The sequence below is a fragment of the Rana temporaria genome, chromosome 6 (genome assembly GCF_905171775.1).
Source record: "Rana temporaria chromosome 6, aRanTem1.1, whole genome shotgun sequence".
In the NCBI taxonomy this organism is placed as follows: domain Eukaryota; kingdom Metazoa; phylum Chordata; class Amphibia; order Anura; family Ranidae; genus Rana; species Rana temporaria.
The window spans coordinates 107,862,803-107,881,990 of NC_053494.1; the positions used below are offsets into that span (position 1 = coordinate 107,862,803).

Here is a 19,188-nt window from a genome sequence, read left to right on the forward strand (position 1 = left end):
CCTGGTGGTCCAGTGGGCATCCTCAGGGGGGCTGTGCTGATAATCGATCAGCACAAACCCCCCCCCCCTGTCACAGGAGCAGCCAATCGGCTCTCCTCTACTCGCGTCTGACGGACGCGAGTGAGGAAAAACGGAAAATTGTATACTTACCTTTCCGTAATTTTCCTTTCCTGACGCATCTTCATGGCAGCACACACTGGGTTGTGACTCCGCCCCCACAACCTGACAGGATTGGTTAGCTATAAATTTGAAAAGGAGACACCCGGCATTATTCTCCGTAAATATCATCATTGAACAGTAGGGTGGGCAGCTGTGTGCTGCCATGAAGATGCGTCAGGAAAGGAAAATTACGGAAAGGTAAGTATACAATTTTCCGTTTTCCTGACGCATTCATGGCAGCACACACTGGGAAATAACTCGCCAGTCGGGAGGGTTCAATGCAAAAGTATTTTATTCCCTAGAGAGCAGAAGAATTGGCCCTGATGACAGATCTGCCAAATTCGGCCGTAGCCAAGAGAGCGGCGTCCACCCTGTAGTGGGAGATAAAGGTATGCCTGGAAGACCAGGTTGCTGCTCTGCATATAGTTTCCGAAGAAACGCCACAATATGCTGCCCAAGAGGTTGCCACTGCCCTGGTTGAGTGTGCCCTGACGCCTTCCGGGATCTCCATCTGCTGAGTGGAATACGCTTTTTCAATAGCCCTGACCAGCCAAGAGGCGATGGTGCGGGAAGTGGCCGCCTGGCCTCGCCTGGCCCCGTGAGGTATAATCAGGAGGGCGTCTGTTGATCGAAGATGGGTAGTAGCCGACAGATATTTGGAAATTGTAGATTTAATGTCCAAGGCATGAGGTTCGCCATTCTCGTTAGAAAGGCATGGTAAGACGATGTCCTGGTTGTAATGGAAGGCCGAAGTAACTTTGGGCAGGAAACGGTCTGATGGTCTCAGAATCACCCTGTCGGGATGAAAAATCAGGTATGGCTCCTTAGACATGAGAGCTTGCAACTCCGACACTCTCCTTGCCGAGGCAATGGCAATGAGGAAGGATAACTTTAAGGTTAGATCCCATAGAGAAATCGAGTTAAGTGGGAAGAAGGGTGGATTGGAGAACGCCTCGAGGACCACCGAAAGATCCCAGGACGGGAAGGACGGTCTTCTGGGTGGTCTGATCTTTACGCATGCCTTTATGAACTGGATGATCAAAGGATGCAAGGCCCACCTGGTGCCAGTTTTGGCGGACAGAGCGGAGATCTGTACCTTTAGGGTGCTTGAATTTAGGCCCTTGTCAATTCCTGTTTGCAGGAACTCCAGGATCTGGTAAGGATCGGGTGAGACGGGGTTCCAACCTTTGAGTTGCGCCAACTGGGCGAATTTTTCCCAAATCCTGGTATAAATGGTGTTCGTGGAGGATTTCCTGGCTTGCATTAAGGTTGTTATAACCGCCTGGGAACATCCTTGTTCCCTTAGTCTAGCCCTCTCAACCTCCAGGCTGTCAGGTGGAGCCTGTCTGGGGCTGGATGGAGAGACCGACCTTGGAGTAGGAGATCCGTTGTAACTGGAAGGTGGATTGGAGGTCGGGTATTGAGCTGTAGGAGCGTCGTAAACCACGGTCTCCTCGGCCAGAATGGTACCACTGTGATTACTGTGGCCGACGACCTTCGGAGCCGAGATAGAAACCTCGCTATTAGAGGAGTTGGGGGGAAGATGTACCCCAAACTGAAGTCCCATGGGTGAAGGAGGCAATCTGTCCCCTCTGCTGTTGGAAAGGGTACCCTGGAAAGGAATCTTGAACACTTGGCATTCGCTGGTGTTGCTGCCAGGTCTATCTCCGGAACCCCCCAGGTTTCCGTCAGAACGGAGAACTCCCGGGGATTCAAGGACCACTCGTTGTTGGATAGAAGTTCCCTGCTCAGAAAGTCGGCTAGCGTATTCTGTGCTGCTGGGACATAGACTGCTCTCAGGTCCAGAAGATGTATCTGGGACCACTCCATTATGGGGCGAACTTCCTCCAGAAGAGTGAGGCTTCGGGTACCGCCCTGCCTCTGGATGTAGGCTACCGCCACCCTGTTGTCCATCCGAATTAGGACGCTCTTCCCCTGTAGAAGAGGCGCAAAGGCTAAGAGGGCCTGGAATGCCGCTCGGAGCTCCAGTATATTTGAGACTGTCCCCCGAGCAGGGAAGTGCCAGTGACCCTGGGCTGTCTGATCCAGGTAGTGAGCCCCCCAACCTCTCTCGCTGGCATCGGATGTCACTATCTCCGGTTCCGGAGGAGCTATGGGCCTGAATCTTCTGAGGTTGGAAGGGCAAGTCCACCACAGAAGGGAGTGTCTTACATGACTGGGGATGCTGATGGGTTGGTGCATTGATGCTCCGTCCCAATGCCTGAGAAAAGTGTTCTGCAGGGTTCTCATGCGCCATTGGGACCATTGTACCATGGGTATGGTGGATGACATCGAGCCCAGCATACTTAGGCAGGTTCTGGAAGACGTGAGACTGGAGGACAATAGATTCCGCACTTTCCGGACTAAGGAATTCACCTTCTCTAAGGGCAGTTGTACCCTGTTCTGTTTCGTGTCCAATTCTGCCCCCAGGTAAACCATGGACTGTGATGGCTGAAGGCTGCTCTTTCGCCAGTTGATTAACCAGCCAAACTTTTGGAGGGTCGAGATTAGGATCTCCCGCTGGAGGAGAAGGGTCTCCCGATTTGTTGCCAAGAGCAAGATATCGTCCAGGTAATGATGCACCCGCAGCCCCTTCTCTCTGAGGAATGCTATGAGGGGAAGCATAACCTTTGTGAACGTCCTGGGAGCCGAAGAGATCCCGAATGGTAGACATCGGAATTGGTAGTGATGTTGGCCGATGGAAAAGCGCAGAAACTTCTGGTATGCGGGATGTATTGGCACATGGAGGTAGGCGTCTGACAGGTCGATCGACAGCATCCAGTCTCCGAGATTCACTGCCAGGAGGATGGAGTGGAGACTCTCCATTTTGAAGGCCTCTATCTGAATCCTTCTGTTGAGCCGCTTGAGGTCCAGCACGGGCCGAAGGTCCCCTGATTTCTTTCGTACCAGAAAGAGAGGGGAATAAAATCCCCTGCCTCTTTGGTGCGAAGGAACTTCCACGATAGCTCTTTTCTGAACTAGTTCTAAAATGTATTGAGTGAGCAGTTTCCTTTTGTCTAGGGAAGACGGTATCTTGGTGGGTTGGAAGGTAGTGTGAGGCAATACCCCTATAAAGTTCCATCTGTGGCCATACTTTATTGTAGAAAGAGTCCATGGGTCCTCTATGTGGTCCGACCATATTTGTGCGAAACTGCTGAGCCTGGCGCCCACCTGAGCTGGGTGGGCAGGCAAGACTTCAAAAGGACTTCTGCTGGTCCCCTGCAGCGGTGGCCTTGGGCTTCTGCCCCCTCATAAAGGGTGGTCGGTTAGTTCTCCATTCTCTCCTGAACTCTTTACCGGGGCGATAGGATCTGGCCTCCCTGTACCTCTCAGGCAGATTACGCCTGAAGGTAGGACCTCTCTGAGGCTTGGGTCTTCTGTCGGAGGGAATAAGCCCCGATTTCCCACCAGTGACCTTGGAGATTGCCGAATCTAATTTTGTGCCGAACAGGTTCGTGCCATCATATGGTATCCTGCACCAGTTGGCTTTTGAAGCCGCGTCAGCGACCCAGGGCTTTAACCATAAGGCTCTGCGGGCCATAACTGAGGCTAACATGGACCTGGCCGAAGAACGAATGATGTCCACCGAGGCCCCCGCCATAAAGTCACCGGCTAGTCTGATCTCCTGCAAGGAGGATATGACATCCCCTCGATCCGCACCTTCCAGGAGAGCCTTCTCAGCATTGGCTGCCCATGCGGAAATGGCCTTGGCGACAGCTGCTGTAGCAATAGCTGGTCTACATGCTCCCCCCGACGTGGAGTAAGCCTTCTTTAATTCTAGGTCGATCTTACGGTTTAGAACATCCCGGAATGATACTGCGTCCTCTATTGGCAGAGTGACATGCCTGGCGAGTCGCATAAGAGAAGCATCCACCACGGGAGCGTTAATGAGGGAAGCGACTTTAGAGTCTCTCAGAGGGTACAGTTTAGAGAGTTTGTTGGACAGACCGGGACGCTTGTCCGGCTTCTCCCACTCCTCCTTAATGAGGTCTTCCAATTCTTCGATGAAGGGAAACAGTTCGGGATCCCTCCTTAACTCAGGGAAATATTTCCCAACCTTTAGTGGTTCCGTCACGGGTTCTTCCCAACCTATTGTCGCCTTGACCGAGCGGGCAAAAGGTTCGACTAGACAAGTCAAATCCGGACACAAGTTCTCGATCTTCATGATCGGAATGAGCCTCTATTAGTTGGGCATATGGGCCGGAGGTGGATGAAGTGCCCGGAGTGGGCTCATCACAGACCAAAGGAACTGAGGTCCACATTGATTCCTGCGCTGACTCCCCCACGAGCTGTTGGGAGGAGAAATCTGTAGTCATCCTGGCGCTCGTCTCCTTTTCTCTGGTTGCTTCATTAAAGCAAGTCTGACATGCTAGCTTTCCTGACAAAGCAGTAGCACCGCACACCCAGCAAGCGTTTGCTGCAGGACGGGTATGATAATGCTCGCGGTGAGATGAGGGAGACCGTCTGCGATGAGACCGGCTGTGGTAGCGGGAGGAAGATCTTGACCGACTCCTGCGGGATCTCCTGCTTGATGCATGCCTGGACCTTTCCCTGCGCCGTGGGCTTGCGTCTCTAGGCCTGATGGGACTGCAATAGAAAAGGCAGTGATTAGCGGCCGGCTCTCTTTTTTGTCTCTTCTCTACTTACCTAATAGTATGACGGTCTCCATACCTTGTTTGCTGGATGTGGTCTGCGAGGGCAGTGGGCTCCATAAGACATACAAGGAAGCAGCAGATTGCGGATAGCTGAAAGGAAGCAACAGGTGTTTAACAGTGGAAAAGTGCAAGTGCAAGGTAAACCCTAGAAAGGAAAAGGCACCTACATACCCTGGGAGAAAATCCGGTGAAATTTGGGCAAAGCAGCAGCCTTGGGGAAAAAAAGGAATTTTTCAGCCTTTTTGAATCTGGCGCCGCCGTCGCGGCGTTGATGACGCAATCGCGCATGCGCAGTAGCGTCCCGCGCGCCCCGGCGCCATCTTGGATGAGGGCGAGGGAGACCTCCGGCGTCATCATTCCGCTGCGCGCATGCGCAGTACGTTTGGGGAACGCGGCGGCTGCGAGGCACTACAGGGCTCAGAGAGCCTGCTGCTGAGGTACTATTTTGGATTAATACAGAAGGGAAATGTGTGAAGGAATAATCAGGGAGCCATGTGAACATGAAAAAACAAGCATAATACTCAGCAGGAGAAGGGGAGAGATAGAATGAGCCACACTGCCAGTCTAAGCTTATTTAAAGCTTGTATATAAGCCAGGGATAGCCGGGATTTAACCCCTGAGACCACCAGAGCGGGGTTCCCCCTATAGAAGCTCTATTAGAGACTGTACAAGGGGGACTTCCAAACAGGAGAGGCTGAACCTGCTGGGGCGATAGCGGTAGGAGACAAGCTGTACGTCCATGTCCTGCAGGTGAGGATAAAAAAAGAGAATAATGCCGGGTGTCTCCTCTTCAAATTTATAGCTAACCAATCCTGTCAGGTTGTGGGGGCGGAGTCACAACCCAGTGTGTGCTGCCATGAATGCGTCAGGAAAGCCGATTACCGGCTTTTCCTGTTTACATCGTGATTAGCCGTGATTGGACATGGCTGATCATGTGGTAAAGAGTCTCCGTGAGAGACTCTTTACCTTGATCGGTGTTGCGGGGTGTCAGACTGACACCCTGCAACAACGATCGCCGCGATGGGCGCCCCCGAATCCTGAGGACATCATATGACGTCCAGTCAGGATTCTACAACCACTTTGCCGCCGTCAATTTGTCATTGGCGGGCGGCAAGTGGTTAAACGTAATTTTGTGTTTTTTTTTATTAAAATGAACGTTATGCTTGCCTGATCTGTGCAATATTTTTTGCATTGAGCAGCCTTGATCCTCTTCTGGGGTCCCCTGGTGGCGCTCCAGGCTACTTTTCTTTGTCAAGTGCCCCAAGCTGCTGGTCTCATGCACATCGCTGGATCAGATCGGGTTCAGGCAAGAATAAAGGGGGGGGGGATGATGCAGATGGTTTTTCACCCCAATGCATACTTTACAACCACTCTCTCAGTTTTAGTAAATCTTTCCCCTGGGTGTAGCGAAGGTGCTCTCGGAAAATGTAGTGCTAGGGGCATGCCCAGAAATAAGTAACTGAGCTTTCAGCAATTGCCCCTTCAAGAATTGTACAAGTCTAGTGCTGATATTACAGGGAGTAATAAAAGCTGTTTCTCTAAACAAGAACTAAGTAAAAGTTTTGAAGGTAAATTTGTCACTTTCCTTTATAAATCCTTTAAAGTTAAACTACGGGCAAAAAAGTTAATTGCAATGTTAACCACAAAGAATATCTATTAGAGGTCAGCCGATTTTGTCAATTTTTAATTAATCGGCATCGGCCGATTGTGCTGCAAATTAGGGCGATTAATTGATGCACTAGCCAGTTCACACGGGTGATGCGACTTGCGGGGGGCGACCCTGCACAGCGCGACTTGCAAATGACTTCTGTAACAGAAGTCAATGCAAGTTGCCTGAAGTTTGCGACTTGAGTCTATCCGGGCAGCCTGCCAAGTCTGAGAATATCGCTGATAAAAGAAGCAAAGAGATGCAATGGGGTTTATTTACTAAAGCTAGAGTGCAAAATAATTTACATTTCTGCAGAGAAACCAATCGGCTTCCAGGTTGTATTGCCAAAGCTTTATTAAACAAGCTGAGGTTAGAAGCTGGTTGGTTTCTCTGCAGAAGTGTCACTGATTTTGCACTCTCTAGCTTTAGTACATAAACCCCAATGTTTCTACTTATCAAAGGAATGAACTCGGGTGTGTAGAAGATCTCGGGTTTAATCATTGAAAGACTGAATCTTTCTGACGCGTTGCTTACAAGTAAAAGTCCAGTATTTTCTGTTAGAAACTATCACTTGGAACCCCAAACATATTTTATATAGCAAAGTCCCTAGAGAATAAAATGGTGGTTGTTGCAATATTTTATGTCACATGGTATTTCGCAGCAGTCTTTCAAACGCAATTTTTTTTAGGAAAAATACACTTCAATGAATAAAAAAAAAACAACAGTAAAGCTAGCCCATATATTTTTTTTTTTGCCCAAAAGTTTTGATCACTGTATATACTCCAGTATAAGCCGAGGCACCTAATTTTACCACAAAAAACTGGGAAAACGTATTGGCTCGAGTATAAGCCTAGGATGTCCATCTGCATGCCTCACTGTGTCCATGACTAGACTGACGTTTAACATGGTAGTCTATGGAGAGGGTGCCTGGCTTTAAAAAAATCGGTGGTCCCCCTTACAACAAACTTTGCACACTTGTAGAGGAGAAATGGGGCTACAAGTGTGCCAAGTTCCTGGTTCAGAGAACCTTTGACGGGCCGGTACCAGGTCCCCAAATTCACAGGAGAAATGACCATTTAACATGGGAGTCTATGGAAGTGGTGCCCGGCTTTGAAAAATCAGTGCTCCCCGGCCGTAGGTCCCACAGACAACAAACTTTGCACACCTGTAGAGGAAGAGTGGGGCTACATGTGTGCCAAATAGTCCAGGAGATCAGGCGCAAAAAGGTGACTCGAGTATAAGCCGAAGGGGGGCATTTTCAGCACAAAAAAATGTGCTGAAAAGCTTGGCTTATAGTCCCCATTCACACCTAGGCGTTTTGTCGCCTGTAGTGTGATGCCGCTGCCGCCAGAGGGCTGGAAACACATTGCCCTCTATGGAGATGGTTCACATCTCCACGCATGCCACCTGAAAAAAGGTCCCGGACCTTTTTTTCAGGCGGCTTTCGGCGTTCGGGGACCATCTCCATAGAGGGGCACATCCTAGGGGCACATCTAGGCGGACAATCGCGGCGTTTTGTCGCCGCAAGTCGCGGTACAAAACGCCGCAATTCGCAGGACAAAACGCTGCGATTTCGTCCGCCTAGATGTGAATGGAGCCATACTTGAGTATATACGGTACTTGTTTTTGTGTATTTATTATTTAAGCTACATCGTGTTTATCTATCTAAATTATACATACAAGCGGACTGATTGGAGGCTTGTTGTGTTTTAATTTAAGACATTTTCTGCATCACTTCTTATTACTTAACTTTTTTTTTATTTTTTATGTCACAATGTAGAGAAGATTTCCTATCATCTGTGCCCAGTCTTGCCACACAGAGTTAATCCAGCTCTGAGCAATCCTCTTTTTATTGTTCAGTGAAATAAAACAGACTTGCAGATAAAAACCAAAGTCCTTGCTTTGAGTGACAGGTTATTTACATATTTCGTGCACTAGCAGACATACACAGCTTCTGTAAAAAGTGCACAATTCACATCCCCCTCCCCTCTCCTCTAGCTCTACCAGGATTGGCTGTCTTTCCTGTGTTTTGACTAAATGTTTTCAAAATATGGGGTGATTCACAGTTCAGTTTGATGAGAAAAAGCTCAAGTGAACAGCCATCAGAATATACATAGACAAGTGATTAGGGGAGATGTATTTAGTCCGAGCTTGAGTGATCTTCTAATTATTGTTATATTGCAGTGTGTGGGTCTGAGGTCTCCTGATCACATATGCAAAATTCCTATATTACCAGGATGTGTTGTGTGGGGGAGGGTGGATTTCTCACTTTTTATACTTACACCCAGTAAGGCTGAATGAACTTAGGGCTGGTTCACATTAATGCGCTGTGCGAGATCGCAAGTGATTCGCACCGCATTGCTTTTCAGATCATGTGCGATGTCTGTGCGATGCGATTTCAGCCATACAAACTATGGCTGAAATCGCATCTCATTTGGACCAAACACGCACAGAGCCCTTTTTTTGGTCCACACCAGAATCGCATAGGTGTTCACACCTATGCGATCCGATTCATGTCCTAACTGTCAGTTCGCAGTGCGATATACGAGCTGAAATGGGGGTGTCCTTACCATTGTATGACACTCCCCAGCAGTTTGCATATGGCAGTGTGAACTGCCGTGCGATTTGTGTGCGATGTGGGAACCCGCAGTGGATTTGCAGGGTTCCCGAATCGCACCAGTGTGAACCAAGCCTTGGTGGGAGCAGTCAGGTGACATTTGTAGGCTGTATGCTTTGAGGCTTGGTTCACACTGGTGCAATTTGGGAACCCTGCAAATCCACTGCGGGTTCCCACATTGCACCCGACTCACACGGCACTTCACACTGCCATATGTGAACTGCTGGGGAGTGTCATACAATGGTAATGAAACCCTCATTTCAGCTCACATATCACACTGCAAACTGACAGTTTGGACATAAATGGTCCTGTGCGTGTTTGGTCCGAATGTGATGCGATTTCAGTCATACAGTTTGTATGGCTGAAATCGCATCGCACAGACATCACATGTGATCTAAACAGCAATGCGGTGAGGATCACAGGAATGCAGAGTGTACAGTGGTGAGTAGTACGTGCAGGATAGTGTCAGATTTTTTTTTTATTTTACAATTGAATTTCTTTTTTTTTCCAAAAGGTTTTTTGAGACTAGTTGATTTTTTTTATATAAATTTTTTTACAATTTATTTTTGTACTATTGAAGGAAGGGTGGAGTTTTATTTTTTAAATATTTTTTCACAGTGCTTTTGGGAAAGGGGGTGGGGGGATGGGGCAATGGTCGGTGTCAGTGGGCTGTGTCAGTGGACGGCGTCGGTGGTCGGTGTCAGTGGGGCAGTGGACGGTGTCAGTGGGGCAGTGGTTCGTGTCAGTGGACAGTGTGAGTCAGTGTCAATGGTTGGTAATTGGCCCGTTTCTCCGCTCTCCATCGTGACAGATTTCCCAACCTCCCCACCCCGCAGCCTGCGGGAGAGGAGAGGGAAGCTGGCGGCTGAGGGGGTCGGTGTCAGTGGGGCAGTGGTTGGTGTCAGTGGGGCAGTGGCTGGTAATTGGCCTGTTTCTCCGCTCTCCATTGTGACAGATTTCCCAACCCCCCCAGCCTGCGGGAGAGGAGAGGGAAGCTGGCGGCTGAGGGGGAAGACAGCGGGTGGATGAGGAGGGGGCCAGAGAAGAAGAAGGGGGGCGCTGGAGGAGGCAGACATGGAGGACAGTCAGGGATGATAGGTGCAGCAGGGACAGCTGTGAACACCGCGATCCCCCATGCATAGCTTTTCTGGTGAAAGCGGCGGGAGGGAGAGAAGAAGCGGCTGATGAAAACCATGCATGGGGGATCGCGGTGTTTACAGGTGTCCCGTCGCACCGATCATCCCCCGACTGTCACTGGACATTCTCATGTGTGCAGAAGTGACAGGGGGCCGCAAGCGTGTTCTGCTTCTTCACAAAACGCGCTCTGTCACTCCTGAACATGCACAGCAGTGTCACCAGGCGCGAGGCTCGTCCTCACAACGCTGGCTGGCCAGGGCAGTGAAGTGGTGGGCGGAACAGTCGTCTGACGTCACGACTCAGCCCACCGAGCGCCGAGAACTAAAACGCCCACAGATTCGGGAATATTGCGGGGGCTCCGAGCAGGTGAGGGGGTGACAATAAAAATATAAGGACAACTGCAGGAGGCATGTAAAGCCTTATATATTTGAAATGTGCCAATTCTTTAAAAATGATGACAGTGGGTTTACATCCACTTTAAGGAAAAAGAAAAATATCGTCCCAAAAAAATCAGCATATATCGGCTGCCGCGATTTGTAAATATCGGCATCGGCCACAGAAAAACCCATATTGGTCAACCTCTAATATAGATCAACTTTTTTGTGCATCAAATACACACACAAAAAATGTTCATGAATAATGGCAGGCTTCTCAAACATACATTTAATTACCTTATAACAAGCCAGGATAGAAAAAGGCCCGGTGCATCTTTTTCACTGATTGGAGCATCCTGAAAGACATCATTTTAATTGGTCTGGTTTCTATAGTAAGTTGTATTGATTTCAACAGAAAACTACAGTTATAGAAAACATTAAAATTTTATTGAAGATAAAAGATAAGACTGATAAATATGACTTTTATGGTGTCTTATCAGTCAGTGAGGCCATTTATGAACGGTAACATGGTAAAACATATTGCACATAAAGCACCAATGCCATCTGTATGCCAAGGCTAAAGTAAACCTATCCTGAGAGATGTAGGAAGGCTGTCATTACTGACCTCTTTCCTGAAATTCTTGTCACCTGCCCATTATTCTGACCCAATGTGTTCAATGCATTCGGAATCGCTAACCCACAAAAGTAATCTCTTTATCTGCATTCTTGTTCTGTGTCACAGACTAATTATTAAAGCATGAAGACCAGCATCACAGCCAGGCGACTAGCACTTTCTGAAGGGTGATTGCATGGGCATTCTCCTCAATGGTAACCTGGAAAATGGAAATGCATTGTCCATTACTGTAAATATGTGCGTTTTGTGTACCTGCTGAGGTCTGTTTAAATCACCACAATGCAACTGAGCTCTCTGACAAACCTCAGAACCACAATAGCTACTTCCTTGCATATGAGATGGGGAGCTAATAGAAGGGAGGTTTCTGAAATCCTCTAGATGTTTTTCACTTTTGTTAAAGCAAATCATATACAGTAAAACCTTGGTTTGAGAGTGTTTTGCAAGATGAGCAATATTTTTTAATACATTTTGACTTGATATACAAGTAATGTCTCGATCTAATGCCGCGTACAGACGGTCGTTTTTTGTGATGAAAAAAAAACGACGTTTTAAAAAACGTCATTTAAAATGACCGTGTGTGGGGCAAAACTTCGTTTTATGTCTTCAAAAAAACGACCAAAAAAAAATTTGAACATGCTCGAATTTTTTGTGTCGTTTTTCAAAACGTTGTTTGACCGTGTGTACCAAAAAAACGACGTTTAAAACGACGTTTTTAAACCCGCGCATGCCCAGAAGCTAGTTATGAAGCTAGCTTCAATGGAAAAAAGTGGTGAAACGTAACCTCGCTTTGCTAGAACATTGTGAAAAAACGATGGTGTGTAGGCAACATCGTTTTTGAAAATGATGTTTCAAAAATGTCGTTTTATTTCATGATTTAAAACGTCGTTTTTTTTTCATCACAAAAAACGACCGTCTGTATGCGGCATTAGAGTAGCGTCATGTCACAACTGAGTATTTCAGACCTGTGTTACTTGCAATGATCATATACAATCTATATATATCGCATGTCATTTTATGTATCTTTTATGTTATGTTTTTTGTATTATCCACCATACAGACAATCCTCCTGAGGAAGCGTTTTTTTCCGCGAAACCGGTAGAGGTTTTCTTGGCCATTCTCCACCACAACAGACATCTTGCGGGTTATCCGTTCGCAACAACTGCTGGGGTCTGGCTCATGTGTTTTTAATTATGTATAATTTTATGTATAATTAAAATGTTTTTACTTAAAGGAGTTGTAAAGGAAACAATGTTTTTTACTGAAATGACTGTTTACAGGGTATATAGACATAATAGTTAACTGATTCCTTTTAAAAATGATTGAAACTGTAGGTACATTATATGATTGATTTTTATCTATTTTTAGTTTCGTTTTTGCATGCTGTTTCCTGCTTCTGTGATGTACAGAGAAACAGAGCCAATACAGGGCAGTGATGGTTTGTAAAACAAAACTGATTGGTGCTGAGGGGTTTTAGACACACAGTAATCACACCTCCTTGATTAGTGACCACAGAGAGAAAGCTCCCAGTACTGTGGTTATCAGGAAACAGACAACCAGGAAGTGTGGAGATGAGAGAAGAATTACAGCAACTTGAGACCAAAAACAAACAATGAGGACATGAAAACAGCCCTGCATTAAAGCGGTTGTAAACCTGCATGAAAAAAAAAAAATTTCCTCCTGTAAGGGAAAAGTCATAATGAGCTAATATGCACCGCATATTAGCTCATTATGAAATACTTACCTCGGAACAAGGTGCGTATCACTTACCTGGTTCACGCCGAGCGAGATTTCATCTTGCCTCGGCGTGTCTTCCGGGTATCGCCGCTCCAGCGCTGTGATTGGCTGGAGCGGCGATGACATCACTCCCGCGCGTGCGCACGGGAGATTTAAAACTCGGCAAGGTCCGGCGGCTGCCGGTCCTTTCGCCGTAGATCCCCCCTGCGCATGCGCAGCGGCGCATTGCAAGGGGAATATCTCCTAGACCGTGCAGGTTTAGGAGATATTCTCCTTACCTACAGGTAAGCCTTGTTATAGGCTTACCTGTAGGTAAAAGTACAAAAAGTGGGTCTACAACCACTTTAAGGTAAAGGAAGCTATTAAGATAAAAAAATTGTTTGTCATCAGTACAGAGAAAGTCCACCAAAATACCCCCCCCCCCTTCTAGGTGATAGTTATTGGTTAAGGCGTTACTAGCAGCCGCCACCATTCCTGGCCAATTTCTCTGCAACTGAGTATAAAAGAGAAGAGAGGCACCTCTAAGTGTAGAAATATGGTTACATTTAGCAACATACTGCTACACTTGGAGGCGCCTCTTTTCTCTCTTATACTCTGTAGCTCCTGCTTAATTCTGCTTACAATCCCCTTGTGGAGGCTGCCATTTGTGGATGGACATTTTATGGTTAGACAACCTATCACATTGCTATAATCTTTTTATATGGACTATAAACTGAAGGACCTATGAATAAATGGTTGTGAAACTAATCATTTGAGTTTCCAATATGTCCAGTGGGGAAATTTGCTTTGATATACAAGTGCTTTGGATTACAAGCATGTTTCTGGAATGAATTATGCTCGCAATCCAAAGTTTTACTGTACTTGAGATACATTTTGTAAATATTTTATTATATATTTTCATGTGACAACACTGAAGAAATGACACTTTGCTGCAATGTAAAGTAGTGAGTGTACAGCTTGTATAACAGTGTCAATTTGCTGTCCCCTCAAAATAACTTAACACACATACATTAATTAAGTGTGGTTTAACATGTGATGGAGCCAAACTATATAAAATGATATGATAATCCAAGTGCGAGAGATTGTGGGAAAAAGCTGCCCCTTTTTCAAGTGAATAAATCACCCTCAAAAACTGTTTAGAAAATTATAAAAGGTCAGCGCTAATTCAAAGTGCAAACATATACATCAAAAACACAATAATAAGCAATTATATAGGACAATAGAAGGGTTAATACATATAAATAAAGGAGATCCTGATAGAAAAGTCCACACACCAAACAGGAAAAAATCTGTGTAGTGACAAATATTAATAGTGAGGGGTGCACCCTCTTTTGTGAGATACTGTGTACCGGTATATATATGTAAGTATATATATACTGAAACGGCATGGGTAATTATTGGCTCTGGTGGGGGCAGGCTGCTGGAACAGCTAAATCTCAGTGACACAATCAGCATCTGGGCTATCAATTTACTACTGTAAACACTGTCAATAGAGAGAGTACAGAGAGATCGCTACACCTTTTTAAGGATTCGCCGATCTCTCTGAATCCCGGCCCCGGTCTTTTTCTCTCTAAATCCAGAGCTTTTTTTTTTTTTTTCGTTTACATGGCGTTTCCGTTCTGCCTAGTCTACACTAACGTATTATACATTTTTTTCCTAGGTTTTTATTGGGAAAAAATTGTGACATAAAAATGTATTTTAACATAGTATTTATGTATTTTGTTCGCCCCCAGATATTGACAGTGTTTACAGTAGTAAATTGATAGCCCAGATGCTGATTGTGTCACTGAGATTTAGCTGTTCCAGCAGCCTGCACCCACCAGAGCCAATCGTAACATTAAGAGGCAAGTACTGTATTCACAAAGCACTTGCTCCCATATGTACGCCAGCGTAACGTAAATGGACTGGCGTAAGCCCACCTAATTCAAAGTAGCTAGGCAGTGGGTGTGTTGTATTATAATTAACCGTGACCCCATGTAAATGCATGGCCGAACGAACGGCGCATGTGCGCGCATGCTCAGAATCACGTCGCTAATACTCCCTAAGATACGTCGACTCAATGCTTTCGACCAGCCCCATTCACGTACGACTTACGCAAACAACGTAAAATACGACGCTGTTCCCGCGCCCATACCTTAACATGACTTACCCCTGCTTTATGAGGGGTAAAGTTACGCCGGACATATGCCTTACGTAAATGGCGGAGCTTAATGCGACGGGCGCAAGTACGTTTGTGAATCGGCGTATCTAGCTCATTTACATATTCGATGCGTAAATCTACGGAAGCGCCGCTAGCGGTCAGCGTAAATATGCACCCAAGATACGACCGCGTAGGAGATTTACGTTGGTCGTATCTTGCCAAAATTCAGGCGTATCTGCTTTCCTGAATATGGCGCATAGATACGACGGCGCACATTTGGACTTACGACGGCGTATCTGGAGATACGTTGTCGTAAGTCCTTTCTGAATCCGGGCCCAGGAGCTTAGATATTGGACCATTTTAGCTTTGGATCTAGTTTAGGTTCAGTTCCCACTGACAGCGGAGGGGTGGTAAAAACAGGTGGTTGACCTGCATTTTTACTGCCATCAACAATGCTTTGTGCTATAGCAATTCTAACTTGGCATGGTAAAGTATTTGTAAAATTCCCATTGGCATAAATAAAATAAAAAATTCCTCTGGGAATTGAAAAACAGGTATCACCTCCTGAATTCTTGTAAACTGGCTGTCAACCTCTGTTTGTAAAGGTTGCCTTGACTGAAGATGAATCCAGTGCTGGATGCTTTTACATTCTGTTTTTCTGCAATCAAGCTTGTGCTGAAAAACCGGCTTCTTTACAGAACATGTTTCCTATTTCCAAAACAGCTCCCTTTAGTAATATCAGGAACCGCTTGATCACAGTAAAGCAGGATGTAAAGACAGCTCTAGCAGACTACTTGTCACCTTGGGAAGCAATCATATTGGCCATATTCGATTGGCAGCAGAAAAGTCATGGTGAAATTGCACATATATTTTCAGCGTGCTACTTCTATGTTGTGAACCCAGTTGCACAAGAGGTTACTGGATTTAAGATAGTCAATATGGCTATGAGGACACTTTAGGATAAAATCTTGGTGATGGAGATAATTAGATGCTGCTTGATAATTAGATTTTCTTTTTTTTGCCCCTGTGTTGCCCTGAATTGCCAACAAATAGCAAAGCTTTTACTAACACCCTATTTGTGGTCCAGGTAATTGCAGTTCAGAAAACGTGTAGGAGAGTACCCAGTGCTTTCTGGCATCTCCAACAGTTGCCAGTGGTTCAGGGGAATAGTTTATGTAGAACTGATGGGACTCAGTACCACGGCACCAGGATCCAGGGCCGCCATCAGTGGGGTACAGGCAGTACACCTGTAAGGGGCCCAGAGGCCCGGATAGCAACCCCCCTTTTTTTTTTATAAAAAAAATATATATTTTTTAATATATTTTAATTTTATTTTTTATTAATGGGCCAATTTTTTTTATTTTTTTTTTAGAGGTCCGGAGGTCCCCAGGGGCCCGGAGGACCCCAGGGCCACGGATGGAAACCCCCTCTTTTTTTTTTATAAAAAAATACATATTTTTTTTATATATTTTTATTAAATTTTTTATTAAAGGGACAATTTTTTTTTATTTTTTTTTTAGGGGTCCGGAGGTCCCCAGGGGCCCGGAGCTCCCCAGGGTCCCCGATGACAACCCTCCTTTTTTTTTATAAAAAATAATTGTTTTTTTATATATTTTTTTATTTCTTTTATTTTTTTATATATATATATATTATTATTATTATTATTATTATTATTATTATTATTATTAAAAGACTCAGAGGGCCCCATGTGGCAAACCCCCTTTTTTACATTTTTTTTATAAATGTTTATTTTTTTATTTTTGTTTATATATTTTATTTTTATTTTTTTTTTATTAAAGGGCCCAGAGGTCCCCAGGGCTCTGGATGGCAACCCCCCCCCTTTTTTTATAAATGTTTTTATTTTATTTTTATATATATTTATATATTTTTTATTTCTTTTTATTAAAGGGCCCAGAGGTCCCCAGGCCCCCGGATAGCTACCCCCCTTTTATTATATATATTTTTCTTTATTTCTTCTTTTTTTTTGTAAAGAGCCCCCCCCGCTTCTTAATTCGATTTGCGGCAGCCCCCCCCTTCTCAATCTCAGGCGGCAGCACACACCCCACCCCCCCAGTTCTCTGCTCCAGGAGGGCCCATGCCTGAAGCTGTGTAAGGGGCCCCATAATTCCTGATGCCGGCCCTGCCAGGATCTTTTACCCCAGGTCTTGATACCTGTTAGCTATAGATGGGTACCCCAAGTCTCATTCCCATTTAAGAAAAAACAATCTTGTGAAATACTTCTCTGGAAGGACTAAGGCCACGTACACACGATCAGTCCAATCCGAAGAAAACGGACTGAAGGACCGTTTCATCAGTCCAAACCGACCATGTATAGGCCCCATCGGACAGTTGTCCTTTAGTCCAAAAATTTAGAACTTGCTTTAAAATTGGACTGATGGATGGCTGACCGATCGGTCAAAACCGATGGTTAGTATGCAAAAGCATCGGTTCCAAACCCGCGCATGCTCAGAATCAAGTCGACGCATGCTTGGAAGCATTGAACTTAATTTTTTTCTGCACGTCGTTGTTTTTTACGTCACCGCGTTGAACTCGATCAATTTTTTTAACTGATGGTGTGTAGGCACATCAGACCATCAGTCTGCTTCATCGGTTAACCAATGAAACGGTCCTCCAGTCCGTTTTCATCAGTTTGGACTGATCGTGTACAGGGTCTAAGAGCTTGTATGTGGTGGAGACTGCATGAGCTGACGGAGATGAGACAGCACATGCATTCTAAATACATTTTAGAGTTGAAGTGCATGCTACTTTTCACAAATGAAATGAGGTAGGGCGTAGTTGTTGGAGTCTCCACTAGTCTAAGCCGCGTACACACGATTAAAATTTCCGACAACAAAACCGTGGATTTTTTTCCCGACGGAATTTGGGCACAAACTTGTGTTGCATACACACGGTCACACAAATGTTGGCAGAAATTACGAATGTCAAGAACGCGTGACGTACAACACTACGACGAGCTGAGAAAAATGAAGTTCAATGATTCCAAGCATGCGTAGGATTTTTGTGCGTCGGAATTGCATTCAGACGATCAGAATTTACGACAAGAACTTTTTAGGTCGGAAAATTTGAGAACCAGCTCTCAAATTTTTGCTGTCAGAAATTCTGACAGAAAATGTCCGATGGAGCCTACACACGGTCGGAATTTTCGACCAAAAGCTCACGTAGAACATTTCTTGTCAGAAATTCTGATCGTGTGTATGCGGCATAAGGGGGATCAACCATTTTCTGAAAAGAATGGTCAGTTTTCATGCCCGTATCACAAACAAAATCTAGCGATCTGTTGTTCCAGATGGAAACGCCAGGTTCCCAAGTATCAGAGTCAGGTAAAAAGCCTGCGGGAGGATTGTGCCAGAATCAGCCTGAAAAAGGGCTTGTAGAGTAGCAAGGCCCTTGAATTTGAATGTGCACTCATATTGGGATATGAAAGAACTAGGAGCCAATAAAGTGTGCAGTATACAGGTATGAATAAATACTGATGCGCTCGTATTAACTCATGTGCAATGTGAATCGTACATATTCAATCGAGCAAAAAACCTAGTGAGAAATCTCTTAATATATATGTGAGTAGATCATGAAAAAAGTCCTGATGATTGAATCAGTCAGTCTGCAGTGCTCCTCCTTCCCTAATTGCCAAGCTCTCACTTCAATGTGATCAGGTTACAACAACCTCCAGCAGCGATCAGATGTTTCCAGTTTCATTCAGTCACATGCAAAAGAGGAGGAAAGGAAACATAGCGCAATATTGTACCATATAGATGTGGATACAGGTTGCACTTAGTGGGCTCCTCACTCGGGATGGACATCTGATGGTCCGTCACTGTAGGCTCCTCCCCCACATGTATCGTCACTAGTCACGTGACTTGATCATGGGTATTCTACTGAGCAGCAACATACCCTGTCTATATTACAATCGAGGATACGTGAGTGCAATAAGTGCAACCTTTATCCACATCTATATGGTACAATATTGCACTATGTTTCCTCTCCTCCTCTTTTGCATGTGACTGAATGAAACTGGAAACATCTGATCGCTGCTGGAGGTTGTTGTAACCTGATCACATTGAAGTGAGAG

The 19,188-nt window shown here is 45.5% G+C and overlaps 1 protein-coding gene across 3 annotated transcripts in view; it reads right to left on the reverse strand.

Annotated features, from left to right (window-relative positions):
• The window catches only part of LOC120943694 (bifunctional protein GlmU-like), a 72,786-nt gene that overhangs the window by 1,739 nt on the left and 51,859 nt on the right, over nt 1-19,188 (reverse strand). For all 3 annotated transcript variants that reach the window (XM_040357146.1, XM_040357147.1, XM_040357148.1), the window contains exon 8: nt 10,888-10,946. In XM_040357146.1, the coding sequence (XP_040213080.1) occupies nt 10,888-10,946 (59 nt within the window). The remainder of the gene's footprint in view (nt 1-10,887; nt 10,947-19,188) is intronic.